Source organism: Colletotrichum acutatum, assembly GCF_030867785.1.
Source record: "Colletotrichum acutatum strain CBS 112980 chromosome Unknown BDZ83scaffold_77, whole genome shotgun sequence".
NCBI classification, from domain to species: domain Eukaryota; kingdom Fungi; phylum Ascomycota; class Sordariomycetes; order Glomerellales; family Glomerellaceae; genus Colletotrichum; species Colletotrichum acutatum.
The window spans coordinates 1-17,218 of record NW_026849071.1 but is presented as its reverse complement, the minus strand read 5'-3'; the positions used below and the strand labels follow the sequence as shown (position 1 = coordinate 17,218).

Here is a 17,218-nt window from a genome sequence, read left to right as displayed (position 1 = left end):
TGGTGCTGCTTGTGCGGCGGCGACTCTTGGGGACGCTGATGCGCAGATGGTGGACTTGACAGGCAAGTCCGATACAGAAGCAGGCTAGCCACCTGCGTCTACCACGCCCAAGGCTGATACCATCGAGACCCCAACAAAGGGACGGCAGACGAAGCGAAGCAAGCAGGCCGGTACAATCGTAGCTGAAGAGGCCTACTCTACATCCAAAGAGATGGCTCACATGAAGCCATGGCACCTGTAAAAGGACCTGAAATAGTCGCCAAAATCCAGGCTTGGTACAGTCGATAGGTGTAGGATTACTACAAAAGTCGAGATAGAAGAAGTTCTTGTACAATTGATACCCGCAGCCTGACTGCAGTTCACCAGAACCCCGTCTTTCATCCCCTTGTGCTTCTGAACAAGAAAACTTGAAAGCATGTACCCTTCTTTGAACGTTGAAGTGTTGACGTGCTAAGACTCACTGCACGCTGATATACCCTCACGACTCATTTCACATAAATATCCTCCACACCAGTGCATGAAAATGGAATGACGTGCTGCAACAGACGCTGTCTGACATGCGCCCGTCTGTCATAAATGCTCACCGGAGATAAATCAGACGAATGTAAGGCAGTTACTCGGCAAGACGAACCGAGGTCGCCATCAGACGGAGACGTCGTCCCATATGCCACGTCACATTTTAGATGCAAGAGATAAGTAATAGTGGCCGTTTGATATTGATTATCATTAACTAATGTAGGCTTCTTTTTGTGTCTGTAACTATGCTATGCCCTCTAACCTCGTAAATCGCAACCATCGTCACGCAGGCCTCATAAACGCAGGCGGAGGCGGCGATGAATCCTCGTTTCCCATCTCATTCCCTGGCCCTGTCCCGCTTGCAACGGAGTTGACGCTCGCACTCACACTGTTCTTGACCCTTCTCACGCCCATCCGGACAGGTAACCCTACCCTCCCACCTTCCCCGCTAATACCGCCGTCGCCCTCCTCAACAGGCCTCGCAGCTTCAACGTCAACGACATCAATCCGCCCAGCCCCCTCCCCGCCCGCACTTCCAAGCCTCATCGCGCTGCCACCAGGCGACATCCTCCCCCTAATCACCCCCCTCCTCCCAATATCGTTCCCAAATACACTTCTCGCCTTCGTCCCGTACCTCCTGACCTCCTTGCCCAGCCAATGCCGACACAGAACCACAAACAACAAATCCCAGAGCCCGATGCCCCAGAGGAACATGTACGCCAGCACGCGGCCGTAGGTATCGGACATACCCCAGTACGTGAACCCGCGCGCAAAGACGTCGCCTAGGGAAATGTAGACCCAAAAGATTGCGATCAGGGAGGCGCCTAGGACGAGGCGGATGAGGAGGGTCCAGCCTGGCCAGGGGTCGTGGGCGTGGACTATTGAGCGGGCGTCGAGGAGAATGTCTGTGGAGAGGATTGCGATTAGGGCGACGGCGGCAGGACTGTTGATGACGGTCAGTATGGATTAAACATTGATGGGATAGTAGATGTGAGGGGGGACACGGTGACGAACCCTGTGGGATATGTCAAAGGAAACGAGACGTTGTAGAGGAACCACGACATGATCCATAAGAGTATCGAGGCGGCGGCGACGTGCGCTACGTCATTGGCGATTTGGGCACGAAGGAGCCATCGCTTGAACTGTCGCGCCTGTTGTGCGTTGGGACGGCGAGGTCTCCGGACTCGGGTCCGGCTTCGGGGCGGCGGGGGAATCGTGAGCGGCGGAGGACGGTGGGGGCGCTCCATTGTGTGGTGGTGATGGTGACTATTATGGGTGTGTTTTCCGCCGCTGCACCACCAGAGATCTCGAGTTGGTTGAGCAACAACACGATGGTTCAGAGATCAAAGGCGGGCGAAAAGAGGTGAAGAGGATTGAGAGTTTGCGCAGAAGGCCTTCAGCATGATCCTGTCTCGGCGGTGACGAGTCCCGTTGGATTTTTTCGCTTCCGTTTCTTTTCTTTCTTTCCGCTGTTTCGACTAGTCCTCCGTTTGGAGATTGCCCAGCATGCCAGTGACGTTTTCTGTTATGAGAAGATGGGGACACCAAATGAGTTTAGACGGGGGAAAAGATGTCAAAAGGGTAAAGGCGCAAAAAGCCAGGAACGAAGAATAGACAATTGGTACTAGTGACCGACGCGGCGGATGTCTCAGACGGGAAGTAAAGAAGTGATAAGACAGGTTCGGGTAGTAATAAGAGTCGCAGCGCAGAGCGATTATCAAAATAAGATAAAGCACGGGATTCTGGAACGTGGCATGAGATGACGCTGGGTGGGATGAGTGTTACTCTACGTGTTAGGGCGGGAGGGAGAGAGCGAAGGTGGGCGAGTAAGAGTCGTGAGAGGTCCGAAAGTAGGAAGTAAACGCGGATTCGCAAAAGGTTCACGTCGCAGACAGGACGGTATGTTGTAGAGTTTGTACTTTGATCTTTTTCTTAAACCTGGGCTGAAGCCAATGTTGGAGAGGTGGACGATTGGACGACCGTTTTCAGCCAAATCGGCGATCAATCATGTACGGGATGGGACGAGATGATGACGATGGGGAGCCGGGCCAGGGCGTCTCGAGTCTGGACAAAGTTTGAGAAACACGAAAACGATAAAAAAAAAGGGCAGAAACCCCTTCGGCGAAGAAACGGAGACAACGGCCAGCGAGGTGGGAATGGACCGATCGAGGCCTTTCGACGTACGTATGGCGTTGTGAGATGTCGGAAAGAAGGAAAAGAAGTAGAAGGAGACTCAGACTCCGGCCGGAAGAGCATCTGCGGGAGAGACCCGTGGTTTTGAGCCGGACGTCCCATGCGATGCAGATATCTCTTGGCTGCTTTCTGAAGGGGCACCGGTCTCTCCAAAGTCCAAACCAAACCCGTGTGACCGTGTTGTTGGTGCAACGGAGCTGCGAGCTGCAACAGCACCGCGTCCCCGAATGCAGCATGCATCTTTTGGTCCTTGGTAACAGCCACTCAAAGCCAATGGGCCCTGCGCAGATCATACAGCTCCCCAACCCTATGCGTGCGCCCCCCTTGCACCGGCACTCGACGCCGTCCCGTGCAGTAGTGTGGTTTCCAGGGGCATCGCGAAGTGCCACAACATTTGAACATGGACCGCTTCGTGCGGGGCCGCTCACCGGACTGTTCTTAGCCTCCACCATCTTTAGAAATAGCCCGCTGCGGCGCTGTCCAGTCGATGGTGGCCCCTGATGCCCTGGTGAGGCTCGGTCTGAAGTTTTGCCAAGCGCAACACTCTTCTTCGCTTCCGTGGGGTTCGTTACAAGGGGGCCCTGACTCTTGTCGTCTTTTCCAGGGGGCCAGTAACCCAAGTTCCAACCGCCAGAGTCCATTGTCCGGTGGTTGTTTTCTGGCTCGGACGAGTCTCAGACCAGATGAACTTCAATCAAAGTCCACGCCCCCGTCAGTGGCATCTTCTCTGAAGCTCAGACACAGGTATACGGACCGCCGCCTTGATTATCTTCATCGTATCCCGGGAACTAAACCCATCCGGGTTCCTCGTAGCCTCGGGCCGACGAAGGGAAGACATGTCGATGATAATGTGTCTTGGTCAGCGAAATGTTGCGCAACGCCAATTCGTGTTTTCAACCAACCCTACTCGTTCACTGTCAGTCAACAATCATTTGAGTTGTCTCCCACAGATCTGAGGAGTCATACATGGCGGGTAATCCTTGCCAACGAAGCACAGCCTCTCTCCCCTCGAGGCCTTCTCCATCCCATCTCTAAACAGCATGGAACCTGGAAACGAAACGTCGCTCTGCTTTCCGTGAAAGGCAATTCTGGATCCAGTCCGTTTCTGAAATCCATAGCGTGTATGCTATCGCTCTCAAATAATCGCAGCCGCACCGTACTTGGGGACTGCTGACGCAGGTCCTCCGATACGCGGCATTGCAGTGCGAGATCGAGTCGTGCAATCTTTTTCGTCCAAAGGTTTGGCATGATGCCTCGCGGTTTTGGCACCTGCCAGATGCTTCTTGTCCTCGGCAAGCAACCCCGTTGGCTCGAACGTCCTAAAAGTAAAGGCCAAACATTGTCGGAAATTCACAATATCATCTATGACCGATATTGAAATATTCGCTGCAGGCCGTCTCTTGCCACCGATGCCTTTTGACAGTCGAATGCATACAATCAGTCCCTGTCGTAGTCGACAAGATGTAGCATACGCCTGTTGACCACATTGGTAGGAGGACAGTCTAGAGCATGTTACGAAGAATCGCCAAGCGACGATGCCTATACTGGAGCTGTGTGAGGTGCTGGGAGCTTACAACGATTGCAGAACATCTCGGTGTTGACGTAAGGTATTCAGAGTCAGCATTGCCTCGCGGGATCTTTGGGTGTCTTTGCCTTTTGATGGCCGCCGTCATTGTCGCATGTGCCGGTGTCGCCGTCGGGATCGTTCCTGTCGCTGGTTCACGACCAAAGGAATATACGTAATACGGTCCGAATGGCAGATCTATCCGCTCTGAACTCGTCAAAAGAGACCGCTCTATCATCAAGTCAGTGCATGATCTCTTAGGTGAGGATTGGAACTTTAAATCGCGGCCAATGGGTCGACGAGAAGTCCGAAAGTGGGTGATGATTTTGAGTTTGGGAGTGGCGGAGATGGAGGGAGAAGTTGAGTTGCCTTTAGCCGGAAGATTTGAATCCCGGGCTCTTTTGAAAAACCCAGAAGAGAGAAGGAGCTGATCGGGGCCTCGTCACTTCCGGGGCGAGATTCGAGAAGGCACGAGTGGTCATATCGGCGCTGCCGGCGATGTGGGGCCGATCCGAAGGCCGAGAAGGCGATGCATCTTCTGACGGAGAGATGAACTTGGGGTTTCTTGCTCCCTTCCAAAGCTTGGCCAGTGATCAATCGCTGAACTTAGAATAGTGAATGGTTTTCGGCATTCTGTATCCGGCTCTTTACCGGTACTCGGCGTGCCAAGAGGCGGTCCGCTACTGACCGGCTTCGCCACCGGCGCTGTATCCGGACTCCATAGTCCGGAGAAGGAGTTTATACGAATATTGGCAGTTGCATGAGACTTGCTTCCTATCTTCAAAGTGCTCTCGTATACTAGACAGTGAATCACCTCACATCACTTGGACTTTCAGGGTTCATGGCTTCGGCTTCTGCGGCGAAAAGGGGTATGGACAGATCAATTCCCCTCCCCCACGGGTATCACGGATATTCAATGACGGAAACCGTTCGCCGGACTTTGTGTAGACTCCAGGACGTCATTGACTTCCATGTATTAACTTGCGGTGCTACCGCAGGCGCAAAACCATGTACGATGGGTACTGAAAACAAGAGGGCTCATCGTTGAAGGGGCAATATAGGCCCTGGCTGTGCCGACCCCGGGGAACATAAGCAGTTTTTGGCAACTCGGGAGGAATTCGGCACGGTCATGAGGCAAAAGGTCCGAACTGAGCCGATTTTGTAGAATGATAGACGGACCTTGAACGGAAACTATTAAAGAGCGAAACCGACGTATTCGCTGCGTGATGCGCGCTGTTTTTGGGGAGCCGGCCAAGCTTTCAGAAATAATCTAAACTAGCTTTTTTCTCTAGGTTGAGTGCTGTTTCGAAGGGCAGATTTTACGACACCGCCTAATCCCCTGAGTGAGTTGTCAACGACATAGTGGCTCTGTAGGGAAACCTGTATGACTCGGGGGGCAGACTATGTGGATACACGGGGCATGAAAACCGCCCAACATCAACTGCAAAAAGGCCAAACATAAGCTTTGTTAGTGATGATTGTTGTCTTCCGCTAACTCCGGGGTGATATATTGACATCTAATTAACTTTTGCAGGACTCTCGTATCGTAGGTTCAACGGTTGGCTTCGAGAAGGATTCCCACGATTTGAGAACTTTGGAAGGTCTGCGGGTTGGCAAATCCTATCTATATAGAGCTTGGTATTCTTCGCCGATGAATGAACAGAATATGTGACCAGTAGACAAACGCAATCTCATCAACTCATTACAACATCTAGTTACCATTCCAACCCCCACCAAAAACTCAAAATGAAGACCTCCATCATCTCCACCATTGCCATGCTGCTCATCTCCAGCAGCTTGGTCGATGCTCGCACTTGCGTGTGTCTCGTACGTATCATTCACTCACGCAACTTTGGGCTCAAAGCCCCGTTGCATTTGAAAATTTGCAGAGCTGACTATCGGATCTACAGTTCAAGAACCAGGACGGCAACGACCAGGGCTCCCAGGGATCTACCGCCCACTGCTGCGGTAGTAAGTCACACCCCCTCTACCCTTTTGCTGCCTCTTATGTTTTTTATGCGGCATACTAACGCCTGACTTCAGACGGCGTCGTCACTGGACCTTTCCACAACGCTGCCTTCTACTGCCCCAACAGACAGGAGACTGCTGCCCAATTCGATGCTTGCTGCAGGAACTGGATCGCCAGCTCTTTCGGATCTTGCGACTCCTAAGCTGTCCAATAGGATCTTGGCTGGCATGTGTAGTCCGTGGACTTGAAGATTCTGCAGCGATTGATAGAGACATGGATAAAGATAGAGGCATTGGCTGATAGCTTGAATACATATGACTGGTTCTAATGATCTTCGCTTTCCTTAAACCTATCTTATACCGAATGTTCTTCAGTGGGAAAACGCCCTCATCTGCTACGCAGCGAAAGGGTTATACGCGCCTTGCCCATGGAGTGGCTCTACCATGCTTCTAAGCACTCTCAGCCGTTCCATCCCGTAGCTCTCGCTCATGCTTGCGGAAAGAAACCAACATCCCAAGATCATAAACAACCTTGAGACATCCAGCACCCACAAAAGCAACCCAGAAGAGATTCTTGTCCACCAAGATTCCAACACCCACAGGACCAACGCTTGACGTGCACGTCTTCAAAACGTTGATCAAGCCCAACACAGTAGTCCGTTCCTTGGGCAAGATCACGCCGGCGAGGAAAGCGGCCCTCGGCGCGACGTCCATGGAATGCGTCAGGGCGCGGAAGATCAGAAAGACGATGGCCGTGGTGGCGTCTCGCGGGAGGGGGATGAGGGCTGTGAAGATTGTTGAGGGGAGGTGGGTGAAGACCATGGCCTGTGTAATTGATGTTAGGGGATCCGTCCAACGAGCGTATAGGGGTCCACTTGAGAGGGTTGATGGGGTTTACGTACGTTTAGGTTGCCGATTCGCTTGGCTATCGAGGATGCGACTAGAGTTGTGGCCGCGGCTAGGAGGCTCGTGGTGAAGAAGAGAGAGCCCAAAGTTCCATCGTCCACGTTGAACTTCCAACGGAAGAAGAAGGCAATCCACGATCTGGAACACGTCAGCATCAAGATTTCGGAAAGGGAGTTGTGGGAGGACAGACTGTGTAGTCAAGCTAGAAGCAAATGAATCAAGCGCAAAGAAGAAGCACAAGGTAGCGACAACAGGCATACTCTCCCTCTCAATCCTCGGAACAAGTCTCGATCGCCAAGTCTTGACCTCGACCTCCCTCTCAGGCGGTCGTTCGCCAAGAATCGGAGCAATCTCCTCCTCAGACACGCCAGCTTCGTCCCGCTCTGCCTCAATATCACGGCTCAGGAGTAACGCGAGAAAGAACTTGAACACGCCAAGCGCTGCATACCCGTAAAAGACTATGCGGTACGCATGCTCAAGTCCCCAACCGGCACTCGTCGTCAAGTAATGCGCCGTCCAGCCGCTAGTCATCGCACCAAACGCAGTTCCGGCCGCGCCCATGAGGCTGTACCAGGCATAGACGTCGCTTCTATCCTCAGCGGTAGTAAGATGCGCGACGATACTCTCTTCCACGGCCCGAAAAGGCCCAATTTCGGCGCCGCTGCTCACAATCAGCCTCACTAGTTCTTCATTGTCCGAGAGGGATGTGTGAAATATACCTTGGACTTATGACTCCTACGACAGCAGCACCCAACAACACCCAAAACCCGCTACACATCGCGAAAACAACACCACTGACAGCCACCAACGCCGCGCCCGCAGCCAGCACCGCCTTCCGCCCGACGCCATCGGCGATGGAAGTGAGAACCAGACTGATGCAGACGTCTCCGACGAGAGTAAATGCCATGAACAGGCCGATCCGCGTCGCCGAGAAGCCGAGGAGCTCAAAGTAGGCTACCAGCTGCAGTGTCGTCGCGCCGTAGGCGAACATGCGCACGAAGCGCTGGAGGCATAGTAATTTGATGTCGGGGTGGGATCTCCCGAGGGCTAGGAGGCCTGTTTCGGCGAGTCCGCGGTGTAGAAGTTGTCGAGACATTATGAATGTTGTCTCTACTGTACCTATCTACATGGAGGATGTCAAGACGGGAATAGAGGGAATAAGAAGAGTCATCGTGGGTGCGGATGAATCATCTCCGCGGTCGAAAATTTAAGGTAAATTAATGGTTGTCGGGAAGTGGAGCCTGATTATCAGTTGAAGCGACGCGATTAGGATGCGCAAGGTCCCTGGTCAATCCAATTGATGTGACTCTGAAATCTATATTCTCGCTGCTTTGGCGCGGTCTAGCCATACCTGTCACATAATGTTGGGGAACAGAAGTTGGAAGGATGGACGTGAGATGGAACGGCGTGAGTATTGCTAAAGTGGGTGTTCTAGGGATTACTACTTTATGACAGACACAACTATATGCGAAGACTCCATCCCCGATCACTCATACCCAAGCTCCAAGCTATCCCAGGCCCTCTCCTAACAACATCATTCACCTCTTCCTGATGGTGCCCCTGCGCAAGCCCAATCTCTAGAGCCTGCTTGTCTTTGGAGTTGATGGCTACCATAGCCTGCAGCGTAGAGCTCTTCACCACCCCGATCTCCGCCGCCTTCGTCTGAATGATAGCGAGAGCCAGGAGCATGATGGAGAGCACGGCCTGACATGATATGAACGCAAGCCAAGGCCAGCGAACTTGTACAAACGTTTCCGACGCGAGGGCCTGCCCTTTTGCTATTGTGGTGTCATTCGTGATGCTGTGTGTTATTTGGTCAGCCATCTCATCCACTCGATTCCTTGGGGCCAAGAGAATAGAGTGGACTTACCGATTCGACAAACTCCTCGCAACATTATTCGTAATATTCGCAACAGCCTCATTAATCACAACCTCCCGCGACACATTCGCCCGCCCCTGCGCCTCTAACGTTTTGGCGCCGTACTGCAGTGCAGCCAGGTACCGAGCCGGCGCAAGACCGAGGGCACTCGGCACGTTACTGAGGTCCGAATACGAACCGTTGAGCGCATTTATAAGACTATCTCGCATTGCGCCGAAACCGGTTCCGCCGTAGGGGAAGTTCTTCCCGTCGGGGTTGAGGGGGTCTCGTATCGCGGGTAGGTCATCTCGTACCTGGCCGGAGGGGAACGTGATGGAGCCCTGTTCGACTTCTGAGGTGATTTTAACGACCTTACGCGATTCCATGTTGCCTGTGAAGGACAGGTTATATGTCTTTGCGCAGAGGTAGAGCACAGCTTCCGTAGCTCCGACTGCGGCGTCGTTCCCTTCTCGCAGTGAGTAGATAACTGTAAAGTTAAAGAGTGCCGCCTCAGGGTTCACATCCGACGCAATCGGCTTACTCGTACCCCGCAGATTGACGAGACCAAAGTAATTGCCGCTCAAGTCCGCAGATATCCCGTTGGGAAGCGCAGCTTTCACCCGCGGTGACCCAGTAGGCGTCTCTCTAATCGTGACGTTCAACGAATCCGTCACGTTCCAGAATTTGGCGCAAATGCTCAACGAGCTGTACGTCTCCCACTGGCACTCGCTCGTGGGACAGCGGGCCGGGCTGAGGGGAAACTCTTGGGTGTGGCCGTAGCTTATGCCTTCGAAGATGGATTGTTGGACGTAGTTTTCTTGTTGCACTGTGTCCCGGACGTATTAGTAGATGTATATGTGGTTCAGGGCCAGCAGGGTCGGACAAACAACTGGAAAAGGTATTGGATGTACTAAAGAAGTACGATGTCGATCGGGGTACTGTTGCATCGCCGTCTACGCGCGCGAGGCGGACAGGGTATGTGACGGCAGATTGCGTCAATGTCGATGTGAAGATTGCCGTGATCATGACGATCGTCGCGATGAGACTTGGGGACCTACGTACTGTCAATACTCACCAAACCTTTCTCTCCATCACCAGAACACAAAACTTACCAACCCTTAGTCGTTTTCAACAGCTGAATACTACCCCAAGGCCCTCTACTAGCCGAGTCAAAGTCCTGGAAATCCTTTAGGGGCCTCTCCTTGCGATACCAAAGCCACTTCAACTGCGACAGGCTCTCAGAGACCGGAATCACAAACGCAGCTCGCGCCAGCGTCGCGAGGAAGGCGATGAGCGTATTGAGCGTCAGGCCTAACGGCCACTCGGGCAGTCGTTGGCCATCGAAACGGGACAGAACTCCAGCGAGGGCGGCGACGGAGGCGATACTTATGATTGACCATATAAGCTCTGGTAGCCAGCCCTTGAGCGATGTGCTCCATGACTGCTTGGGTACGGAAGGGGCGAGGCCGGATTCTTTGTGGGATAGATGGGACTTTGTGTCTGCTCTTCCTGGTGTGTAGTCCCACCCACCGTGACGAGGCAATTCGGCCGAGTCTCGGTCCTTGTTGGCCAGCTTGTTGTAAGCTACGTGTGGAACGCCGGTGACATGGGCGGCGCCGGGCTCGGCGGTCACGGAGCTCTTGGGTCGTTGGGTTTGCTCAGAAGTTACGGGCTCGGTGCGGGTCTCCGTTGAGTCGGCGGACTGCACATGGATGAGCGGTCGCCGATCATCTCTCGAGAGGTCCGATGGTTCTGAATTGTACGGCGGACGCCTGGAGCTGTCTGCCGCCGCCCAGGGACCTTCAAGATGGTGCATGGCTGCTCATTTAGTGGCCAGGAATGAGCCTTCAAACTACAACCAGACAACACTCGCGGTCTAGCATTGTGTTCAAGACTTCCACAACCTTAAAGGGAAAGGTCAGCTAGCTTTAAAGTAAGAATGGCGCCCAAGAAACATGCAGCACATCATCTGCGCTGGGGTTGTTTGTGGGTTGATCGTCAAGGCAGCAGGATCACACAGAGACAGCACAGCCCGTAGCTTCCCCACCAGAAAGGCTGTGACAGGGCCGTTTGTGTCTCCTAGGGCCTGAGAATAGCTAAGCGACTGCTGCCAAGCCGGGATGGGGACGCTGTTGGTGGCACCCCATGCAGGAAACCTCGAGGCTCAGGCAAGGGGGCGATAGTCGGCTGGGACATGTGCGTGATGTCGGCTTGCATGGGCACTGCCGGGTAGCAGTAGGATCATTTACCCTGTGTCGCTGTCTCACAGGATTGCCGGCAGCGTTCGATCTGTGAGACCGTTTGTAGCCACTTGAATTTCAGTCATGGTGCTGGACGACAATTGGAGATTTTTTTATACAAGCTGGTTGGCATGGCCGACAACGAGGCTGAAATGAGCTTCAGGAAATAGAACCATTTTTTGCGAAGAGCGTCGGAAGTATCCGTCAATTCTTGTCTAATTTCGTAAGGTAGATCTAGCTCATCTATCTTCTGGCTCAGACTTGCCTTTACGACATCATCGCCGGCGGTCTTGAATTATTAACTTGAACGTATGCTGCAAGCAAAGGGTTACTGCAAAGCAGAAACGCGCAGTCGCTGGCAATATCGTTCAAGAGACCGCCAGCTCGGAAGTATCTGTACGTCATCATCGCCAGCCTTGGGAAGCACTTGTCTCCCAAGCTACACTCATGGAGCAATGAGTGTTGTTCCCTTTGTCTTTCCACTCTCCATCTTTGCGGTCCTCGAGCCGAATTGAATCTAGGAGAACGGTCAGTACGGGAACTGGAAAACACTCTGGGAATGTGCGACCTACCGCTCTCTTCTTCTCCTGGGCGACTGCGCCCATGCCAAGGTCCTTCGCAAGAAGCCTCAGCACTCGCTTCTCAGGATCGACCCCCGAATCTCCTTCGGGATACGCAAAGTCGCACTTCTCCCAGACCGGACACTCGATGGCCCACTTGACAAACTGCTCGTCGAGGAACGGGAATCGTACTTCCCGGCTCCAGTGAGACATGGCTCTATCGTCGCGTCCCAGATTGCGCTTGCCCAGCCGGCTAACATCCAGCTTGAGCTCCTCCAGAAGGCCCGGATAGCCTCTCCTCGAAAATGCGGTGGTATGCCTTACATAGCCGCCAAAGAGTTCGTCGGCCCCGAGGCCAGAGAGAAGCACTCGCGAGGGCGTGGAATATTTGACGACTGGGTCTGATGGGCTACTTTGTGACATGCCGATGCCGCGGGCGGCAAAGTAGAGGGCGTATGCAATGGAGAGATCCATCTCGGTGTTATGGGGATACATCAAAGAGATCACTTGGCTCCGATGCTCGAGTACTTCCTGGTAAGGAACATCAACCTGCCAATGGTCAGTACGAGAAGATAGCTGTATCAAGCTAAAGGAACCTACGGCGATGAATCTCCAATCGCGAGCTGGGCAGACAGTAGTCAGCTCGGCAAAGGACTTCCTTCCCGTGATTCTGTCTGGACAAGCCTCATAGAGACTCGGCGCACCAGGAGAATTGTCAGCCTTCGCTGCTAGGCGAGGGTTCTCGAAAGCCACGTTGATCAGGTCGATGCCTTGATCAGATGGAACCAAGTCGCTAGCCATCCGTGCTAGGATTGTGCAGTCCAGCCCACCGGAGAACAGGACAGCTACTCGCGTGTCGTTGCCAGCATCGTGGGCTGGGGGCTCAGGGACATTCAGGACGCGTAACTTGAGCGACTCGGTCATCTGCTGCTTGACTGATTGCACTGACGGTGACGTTGCTAACAGTGGCTGAACATCTGATGGCGGGAGTGCCATGTTGAAGACTCCAATATTGAGGACCTGAAATCGTAAGTAGCAAAAACGTAATGCATGCCGCGCGAGACATCTAGCTTACCGTCTCGGTATCGCCTGGCGTCCAAGAGCGAGGCGAGCTCGACTTCAGTGAGTCACTGTCCCAGGCTGCCAAGTCTACGACGTATATACCATTTGCTTCCACCTCTGCCCACGCCGGTGATATGCTCTCAGCGATGCTGGATAGCCTGATTCCTCCCTCCCCATTGAGTAGCAACGAGCGCCGACCAAGCCGATCGCGACCATAGAACAGACGAGACGAAGTCGCGTCAAAGTAGACAAACGCGAAAGGACCTTCGATGCTGCGCAGCACATCCAAGACTGCATCTTCTGCGGCATCGCGGCTACTGGCCGCGGCGAGCAAAGCAAAGATCGCCTCTCCGTCGTTCCCTTGGACGGATTCGCCAGCAATCTTCCAGGCTTCGCCGTTCCAACAAAGGACGGAGCCGGAAGACGCGTTACGAAAGGGCTGGTGGGTGACGTGGTCACCGCGCAGAGCTAGAACCGTCGAGGTCAATGTCAGAAAGATAGGAGTATCGCTATCGCCGAACGTTTGACAGCGAACTTCGCCTAGGTGATCCGGACCGCGGTTGCAGAGGCATGTCTTGACGTCTCGGGGCAGCGACTGGAAGCCGTCGCAAGAAACGACAGCGTGTATCCCGCACATGAGACTTGCGCGGCAACAACCGCAAATCTCCTGTGACTACAGATGATCGTCCGTTATGAGGACGTTTGTTTGTGTACTGCCGCAGTTCGCAATGCACGAGATAGAGTGTTGCGGCTGCGTTGGATGTTGGTCTTGAAGTTGCTGTTCGCGCAAGAATCGGCCAACGGAATTTGTTCGGGAACAAAGATTGGGTATCTGGTATTGTGGGCCAATGGAGCACCACCAACCCCACCATCGATTTAGGTACGTACTTTCGTGCCTTCCAGGGTTCTTGAGATGGTCAGATTGGCTTGCTTTAAAGAAGAACACCATTGAAGTTAAAGATCCTTTAATTGCTTATTCTCGATTCTCTATTGGAAAAAATGACTAGGACTTCTCTGATCTGTGTTTCTTTCCTGGAGAGGGCCACATCTGGCATTGATGCTATGAGCAGACTTCACTCAGATGACGCCACGACGCATCGCCATGAACTTCCCCTCCCCTGAAGAAGGCAAGGAATGAGCGGAAGCTAGAAGTAGGTCGGCATAGACTACCCGAGCAAGTGACCTTGCTTTTCCGGGGAGATCTGGGGAGTTTCCCCAGTTGCCTGATGCAATTGGAACCCCAGCCGCGAAGACCCGAACTTGGCAGTTGAGGTCAGCCCAGTGTTAGTCGACAACATCACGCCACTCTCCCAGCTGTCTTATCATGCGACAGTGCCATCATCATCGGCTCAGCGAGATGTGACAGAACAGCAGTATAAGATGCACAACATACCCTCCGGCGTTTAGCAGAAACGCTAGAACGACTAAGCATCACAATGGCATCTAGAAGAACCTGTCAACAACTATGGCGCACTCAACCCACCATTATAAGCGGCATCACAAGCCGAAGCATCACAAAACCAGCATCAATCGCCAGAACCCTGCCCACAACGACGACAGCAATACTCCTCCCCAAAGCCCGACTTACAACTCAATGCCGGCAATCAAATTCCTTCTCATCTCGTCGTCAAATTCGCCTATTCTCAAGCCATTCTCCTAAGACGGAAGCAGCAGCAGCGGCGCCCGTCACCCCGAAATGGACGCCGCCGAGTGACCCCACTTCCCGGCCCGTCGTCATCCTCGGCGCGGGGGTCCTTGGTCGGCGATTAGCCGTTATGTGGGCCTCCACGGGCCGCCCCGTCATTCTCCACGACGTGGACTCCAGCGTGCTTTCCTCTGCGATGCCCTACGTCGGGGATGCGCTTACCACAGTTTGTGCTGTCCGTGAGACGCATCCGGGTCGGGTCACGACTAGCACTGTTTTGGAAGAATCGTGTAGCGGCAATCCCTGGATGGTCATTGAGGCTCTCCCCGAGGATCCGGAGATCAAGCGCGAGATGCTGGGCAAAGTCGATGCACTAGTTCCCGAAGACTGCATCCTAGCTTCCAACAGCTCGACGTGGCCGACATCAGCTCTTAGGCATCCGATTACCAGGCCGGAGCGCCTGCTGAACACGCACTATCATCTACCGCCACGAAACACATACGTCGAGCTCATGACTTGCGGCGTCACAGACCAAGACCTCATGCCCTTCCTGAAAAAGCAGATGAAGAGCGTAGGCTTCAATCCCTTAGCCCTCCCACATGAATCAGTCGGCTTCGTCTTCAACCGGATATGGTCCGCTGTCAAGTCAGACACGCTACGCATCCTGCAGACGGAACTCGCTTCGCCCCGGGATATTGACGCTCTCTTCAGAGACTTCTTCCACGCTGAGAAAGGGCCTTGCGAGAAGATGGATGAAGTTGGGCTGGACACTGTGTGGCAGGTTGAAAGGAACAGGGTGAACATGGGGGTCGTGGATGCGAAGAAGGCTGGGTACACGGACTGGCTGGAGGAGAATTACGTTTCTAGAGGCAGGCTTGGGGAGAAGACGGGAGATGGGCTGTACTCGGCCGAGGAGAGGAAGATCTTGCGTGAGAAGAGGGCTCAGGCAAAGAGCTCGTATTTAAAGTTGCGCCGATGATATACAGCCAACTGTATGCTTCGGGCTAGCGGGTTTTGTTTTATCAAATACACGGAGAATCGGTTGGCCTAGTTTCGGCAGCTCCGCATTGTGAAAGTCATGATAATGATACACATCCATAATGTGTATTGCAGCCTTGGTGAACAAGCAGCAGTGCCACTGCTGGATCCTCATCTCGCTTGATAGTCAGTAACAGCCACGGCATGCGTCCTTCCTGCCCACGCCAGAATCCTCGCTGCTTATTCCCCTTCACGTGCTTCAGATCTTGGGCTTCTTCGTTCGTGGCTCCCCCGTCTCTGCTGGTCCATATCCGCCAATTGCAGTCTTCCCGGCCTGACTCCTCATGTAGTTGAGATGGTTTTCCAAGATTGGTAAACTAAACCCGTTAATTGACGCTTCGAATCTTGCTGTAATATAAGCTAAAGGGGAGCATTCTTCATGGACTACTCGATAGTCGGGCCTCATAATGGAAAGCCTCGTCCAAAGGATAATGACTTGTCCGAGAAAGGGTATTCGGCCATCCTGTAAGAGCCCAAATTTGCCTAGACCAAGGACTTCTACAGTCTTCATCCCTTCAAATAGGGTAGCGTTATTGCACCGAGCTTTGATCGCCGTCCAATCTTGGGTCGCAGGAACGCTCGGAGAAGAATGGCCAACAACAGCTTGGGAACTAGTAGATACTTTAGGCTTTTCTTTTCTAATGCATCCTCGGTTCTTCAACGCTTTCCTTATGGCGTTGTGGAAAAGTCCATTTAGATCGTTCACAAGATTCTGTCGGGCCTTCGTGATAGAATCTGATTGTTACTTGTTAGGTGTATTGCATTCGGGGAACATAATGTTTAGAAACCCACCTAGTATGTCGGTGGCCTCGTAGCAATCGTAAGTGTTGAGGGGTACCCCTTTCTTATCAATGAGACGTCCTTCGTTATCAATGCCAGAACCAAGAACGAGATTTCGACTCATCAATTCGAAAGCCCCTTTGTCCCCGAGCTCCCAAGCAATCCAGAGTAGTCTTTCGTTCCCTTCTATGCTTGCCTCGAGGGTCTTGAAAGGTTCGAACCAGGATGGTGCCCACTGGAATATGACCGACAACATGTCATACTTGTTCGTGACAACAAGCAGCTGATAGAGCTCGTCCAGTTTAAGCTTCTGTGGGACCGCCCTGAAGCGGCCATGGATGATGTTGAGGAGGATGAAGAAGGGCGCAGGGCGGTCTTCGGGAAGCTTCACGATCCAGGTGTCTCCCTCAGGCTTGGACTCCGAGAATCCACCAAAGAGCATTGCCCGAAATACGGGAGACGCACGTGCTAGTGCCCTAGAGCAAACGACGAATTCGAACACGTCGGCGCCGCCATCCTCTAAGCTGCCGACTCTGAGAGTGAGGTCACCTCGATCATCGAAGGAGACCTTCTCAGTTGCGATAGGAGATCCCGCTCGCTCGGAACCATTGATTTTGGGTTCGTCGGAATTCTTGGGGACGTCAGACGAGTTCTCTGTGGCTGACGCCATGGTGACTGCTTGCATTTGGTTGTTCTGAGTTCTGGCGGCAGATCCTCAATCAAGTGCATGCGACTAAACAGCCTGCATCTAGATATGGGGTATATGCATATGATGGATCTATGAGTGGGGTTTTCGCTCTATACCCTGGGTCACTGAGCACTGAGCTTGCCGCCCGCCACTACTCATTTAGATACTAGACGTAGGTAGGTTCTGAGTACCTTGGGCAG

General features: G+C 53.2%; 8 protein-coding genes across 8 annotated transcripts; 2 read left to right on the top strand and 6 right to left on the bottom strand.

Moving 5' to 3' along the window:
- Positions 1–1,158: 1,158 nt before the first annotated feature.
- BDZ83DRAFT_558592 (uncharacterized protein) lies at positions 1,159–1,580 on the bottom strand (the record flags this gene model as incomplete). The annotated part of the gene is made up of 2 exons (XM_060503540.1): positions 1,159–1,459; positions 1,531–1,580. Coding segments are annotated over 2 exons (351 nt in total), but the record flags the coding sequence as incomplete, so codon positions are not given.
- A 552-nt stretch (positions 1,581–2,132) lies between these two features.
- On the bottom strand, positions 2,133–3,812 carry BDZ83DRAFT_416113 (uncharacterized protein). The gene is made up of 2 exons (XM_060502947.1): positions 3,676–3,812; positions 2,133–3,612 (listed from the first exon to the last, which is right to left on the bottom strand). Exon 2 carries the CDS (start codon positions 3,348–3,350, stop codon positions 2,502–2,504), a length of 849 nt encoding a protein of 282 aa, XP_060362602.1. The 5' UTR covers positions 3,351–3,612; positions 3,676–3,812; the 3' UTR covers positions 2,133–2,501.
- Positions 3,813–6,019: 2,207 nt separating this feature from the next.
- Positions 6,020–6,444, top strand: BDZ83DRAFT_754233 (uncharacterized protein; the record flags this gene model as incomplete). The annotated part of the gene is made up of 3 exons (XM_060514453.1): positions 6,020–6,100; positions 6,184–6,244; positions 6,317–6,444. The coding sequence occupies 3 exons, from the start codon at positions 6,020–6,022 to the stop codon at positions 6,442–6,444; spliced, it is 270 nt and encodes an 89-aa protein (XP_060362601.1).
- Positions 6,445–6,523: 79 nt separating this feature from the next.
- On the bottom strand, positions 6,524–8,584 carry BDZ83DRAFT_628579 (major facilitator superfamily domain-containing protein). Its single transcript, XM_060508713.1, has 4 exons — positions 7,867–8,584; positions 7,338–7,808; positions 7,144–7,285; positions 6,524–7,066 (listed from the first exon to the last, which is right to left on the bottom strand). The coding sequence occupies exons 1-4, from the start codon at positions 8,241–8,243 to the stop codon at positions 6,692–6,694; spliced, it is 1,365 nt and encodes a 454-aa protein (XP_060362600.1). The 5' UTR covers positions 8,244–8,584; the 3' UTR covers positions 6,524–6,691.
- A 24-nt stretch (positions 8,585–8,608) lies between these two features.
- BDZ83DRAFT_582761 (uncharacterized protein) lies at positions 8,609–10,821 on the bottom strand (the record flags this gene model as incomplete). Its single annotated transcript, XM_060505578.1, has 4 exons — positions 8,609–8,987; positions 9,018–9,831; positions 9,893–10,059; positions 10,118–10,821. The coding sequence occupies 4 exons, from the start codon at positions 10,819–10,821 to the stop codon at positions 8,609–8,611; spliced, it is 2,064 nt and encodes a 687-aa protein (XP_060362599.1).
- A 583-nt stretch (positions 10,822–11,404) lies between these two features.
- On the bottom strand, positions 11,405–13,918 carry BDZ83DRAFT_415957 (asparagine synthase). The gene is made up of 4 exons (XM_060502946.1): positions 12,881–13,918; positions 12,406–12,825; positions 11,818–12,354; positions 11,405–11,762 (listed from the first exon to the last, which is right to left on the bottom strand). The coding sequence occupies exons 1-4, from the start codon at positions 13,502–13,504 to the stop codon at positions 11,691–11,693; spliced, it is 1,653 nt and encodes a 550-aa protein (XP_060362598.1). The 5' UTR covers positions 13,505–13,918; the 3' UTR covers positions 11,405–11,690.
- Positions 13,919–14,642: 724 nt separating this feature from the next.
- Positions 14,643–15,491, top strand: BDZ83DRAFT_754229 (3-hydroxyacyl-CoA dehydrogenase; the record flags this gene model as incomplete). Its single annotated transcript, XM_060514452.1, has 1 exon — positions 14,643–15,491. One exon carries the CDS (start codon positions 14,643–14,645, stop codon positions 15,489–15,491), a length of 849 nt encoding a protein of 282 aa, XP_060362597.1.
- Positions 15,492–15,755: 264 nt separating this feature from the next.
- Positions 15,756–16,913, bottom strand: BDZ83DRAFT_555343 (uncharacterized protein; the record flags this gene model as incomplete). The annotated part of the gene is made up of 3 exons (XM_060503516.1): positions 15,756–16,013; positions 16,128–16,285; positions 16,343–16,913. Coding segments are annotated over 3 exons (987 nt in total), but the record flags the coding sequence as incomplete, so codon positions are not given.
- Between the last annotated feature and the right edge of the window lie 305 nt (positions 16,914–17,218).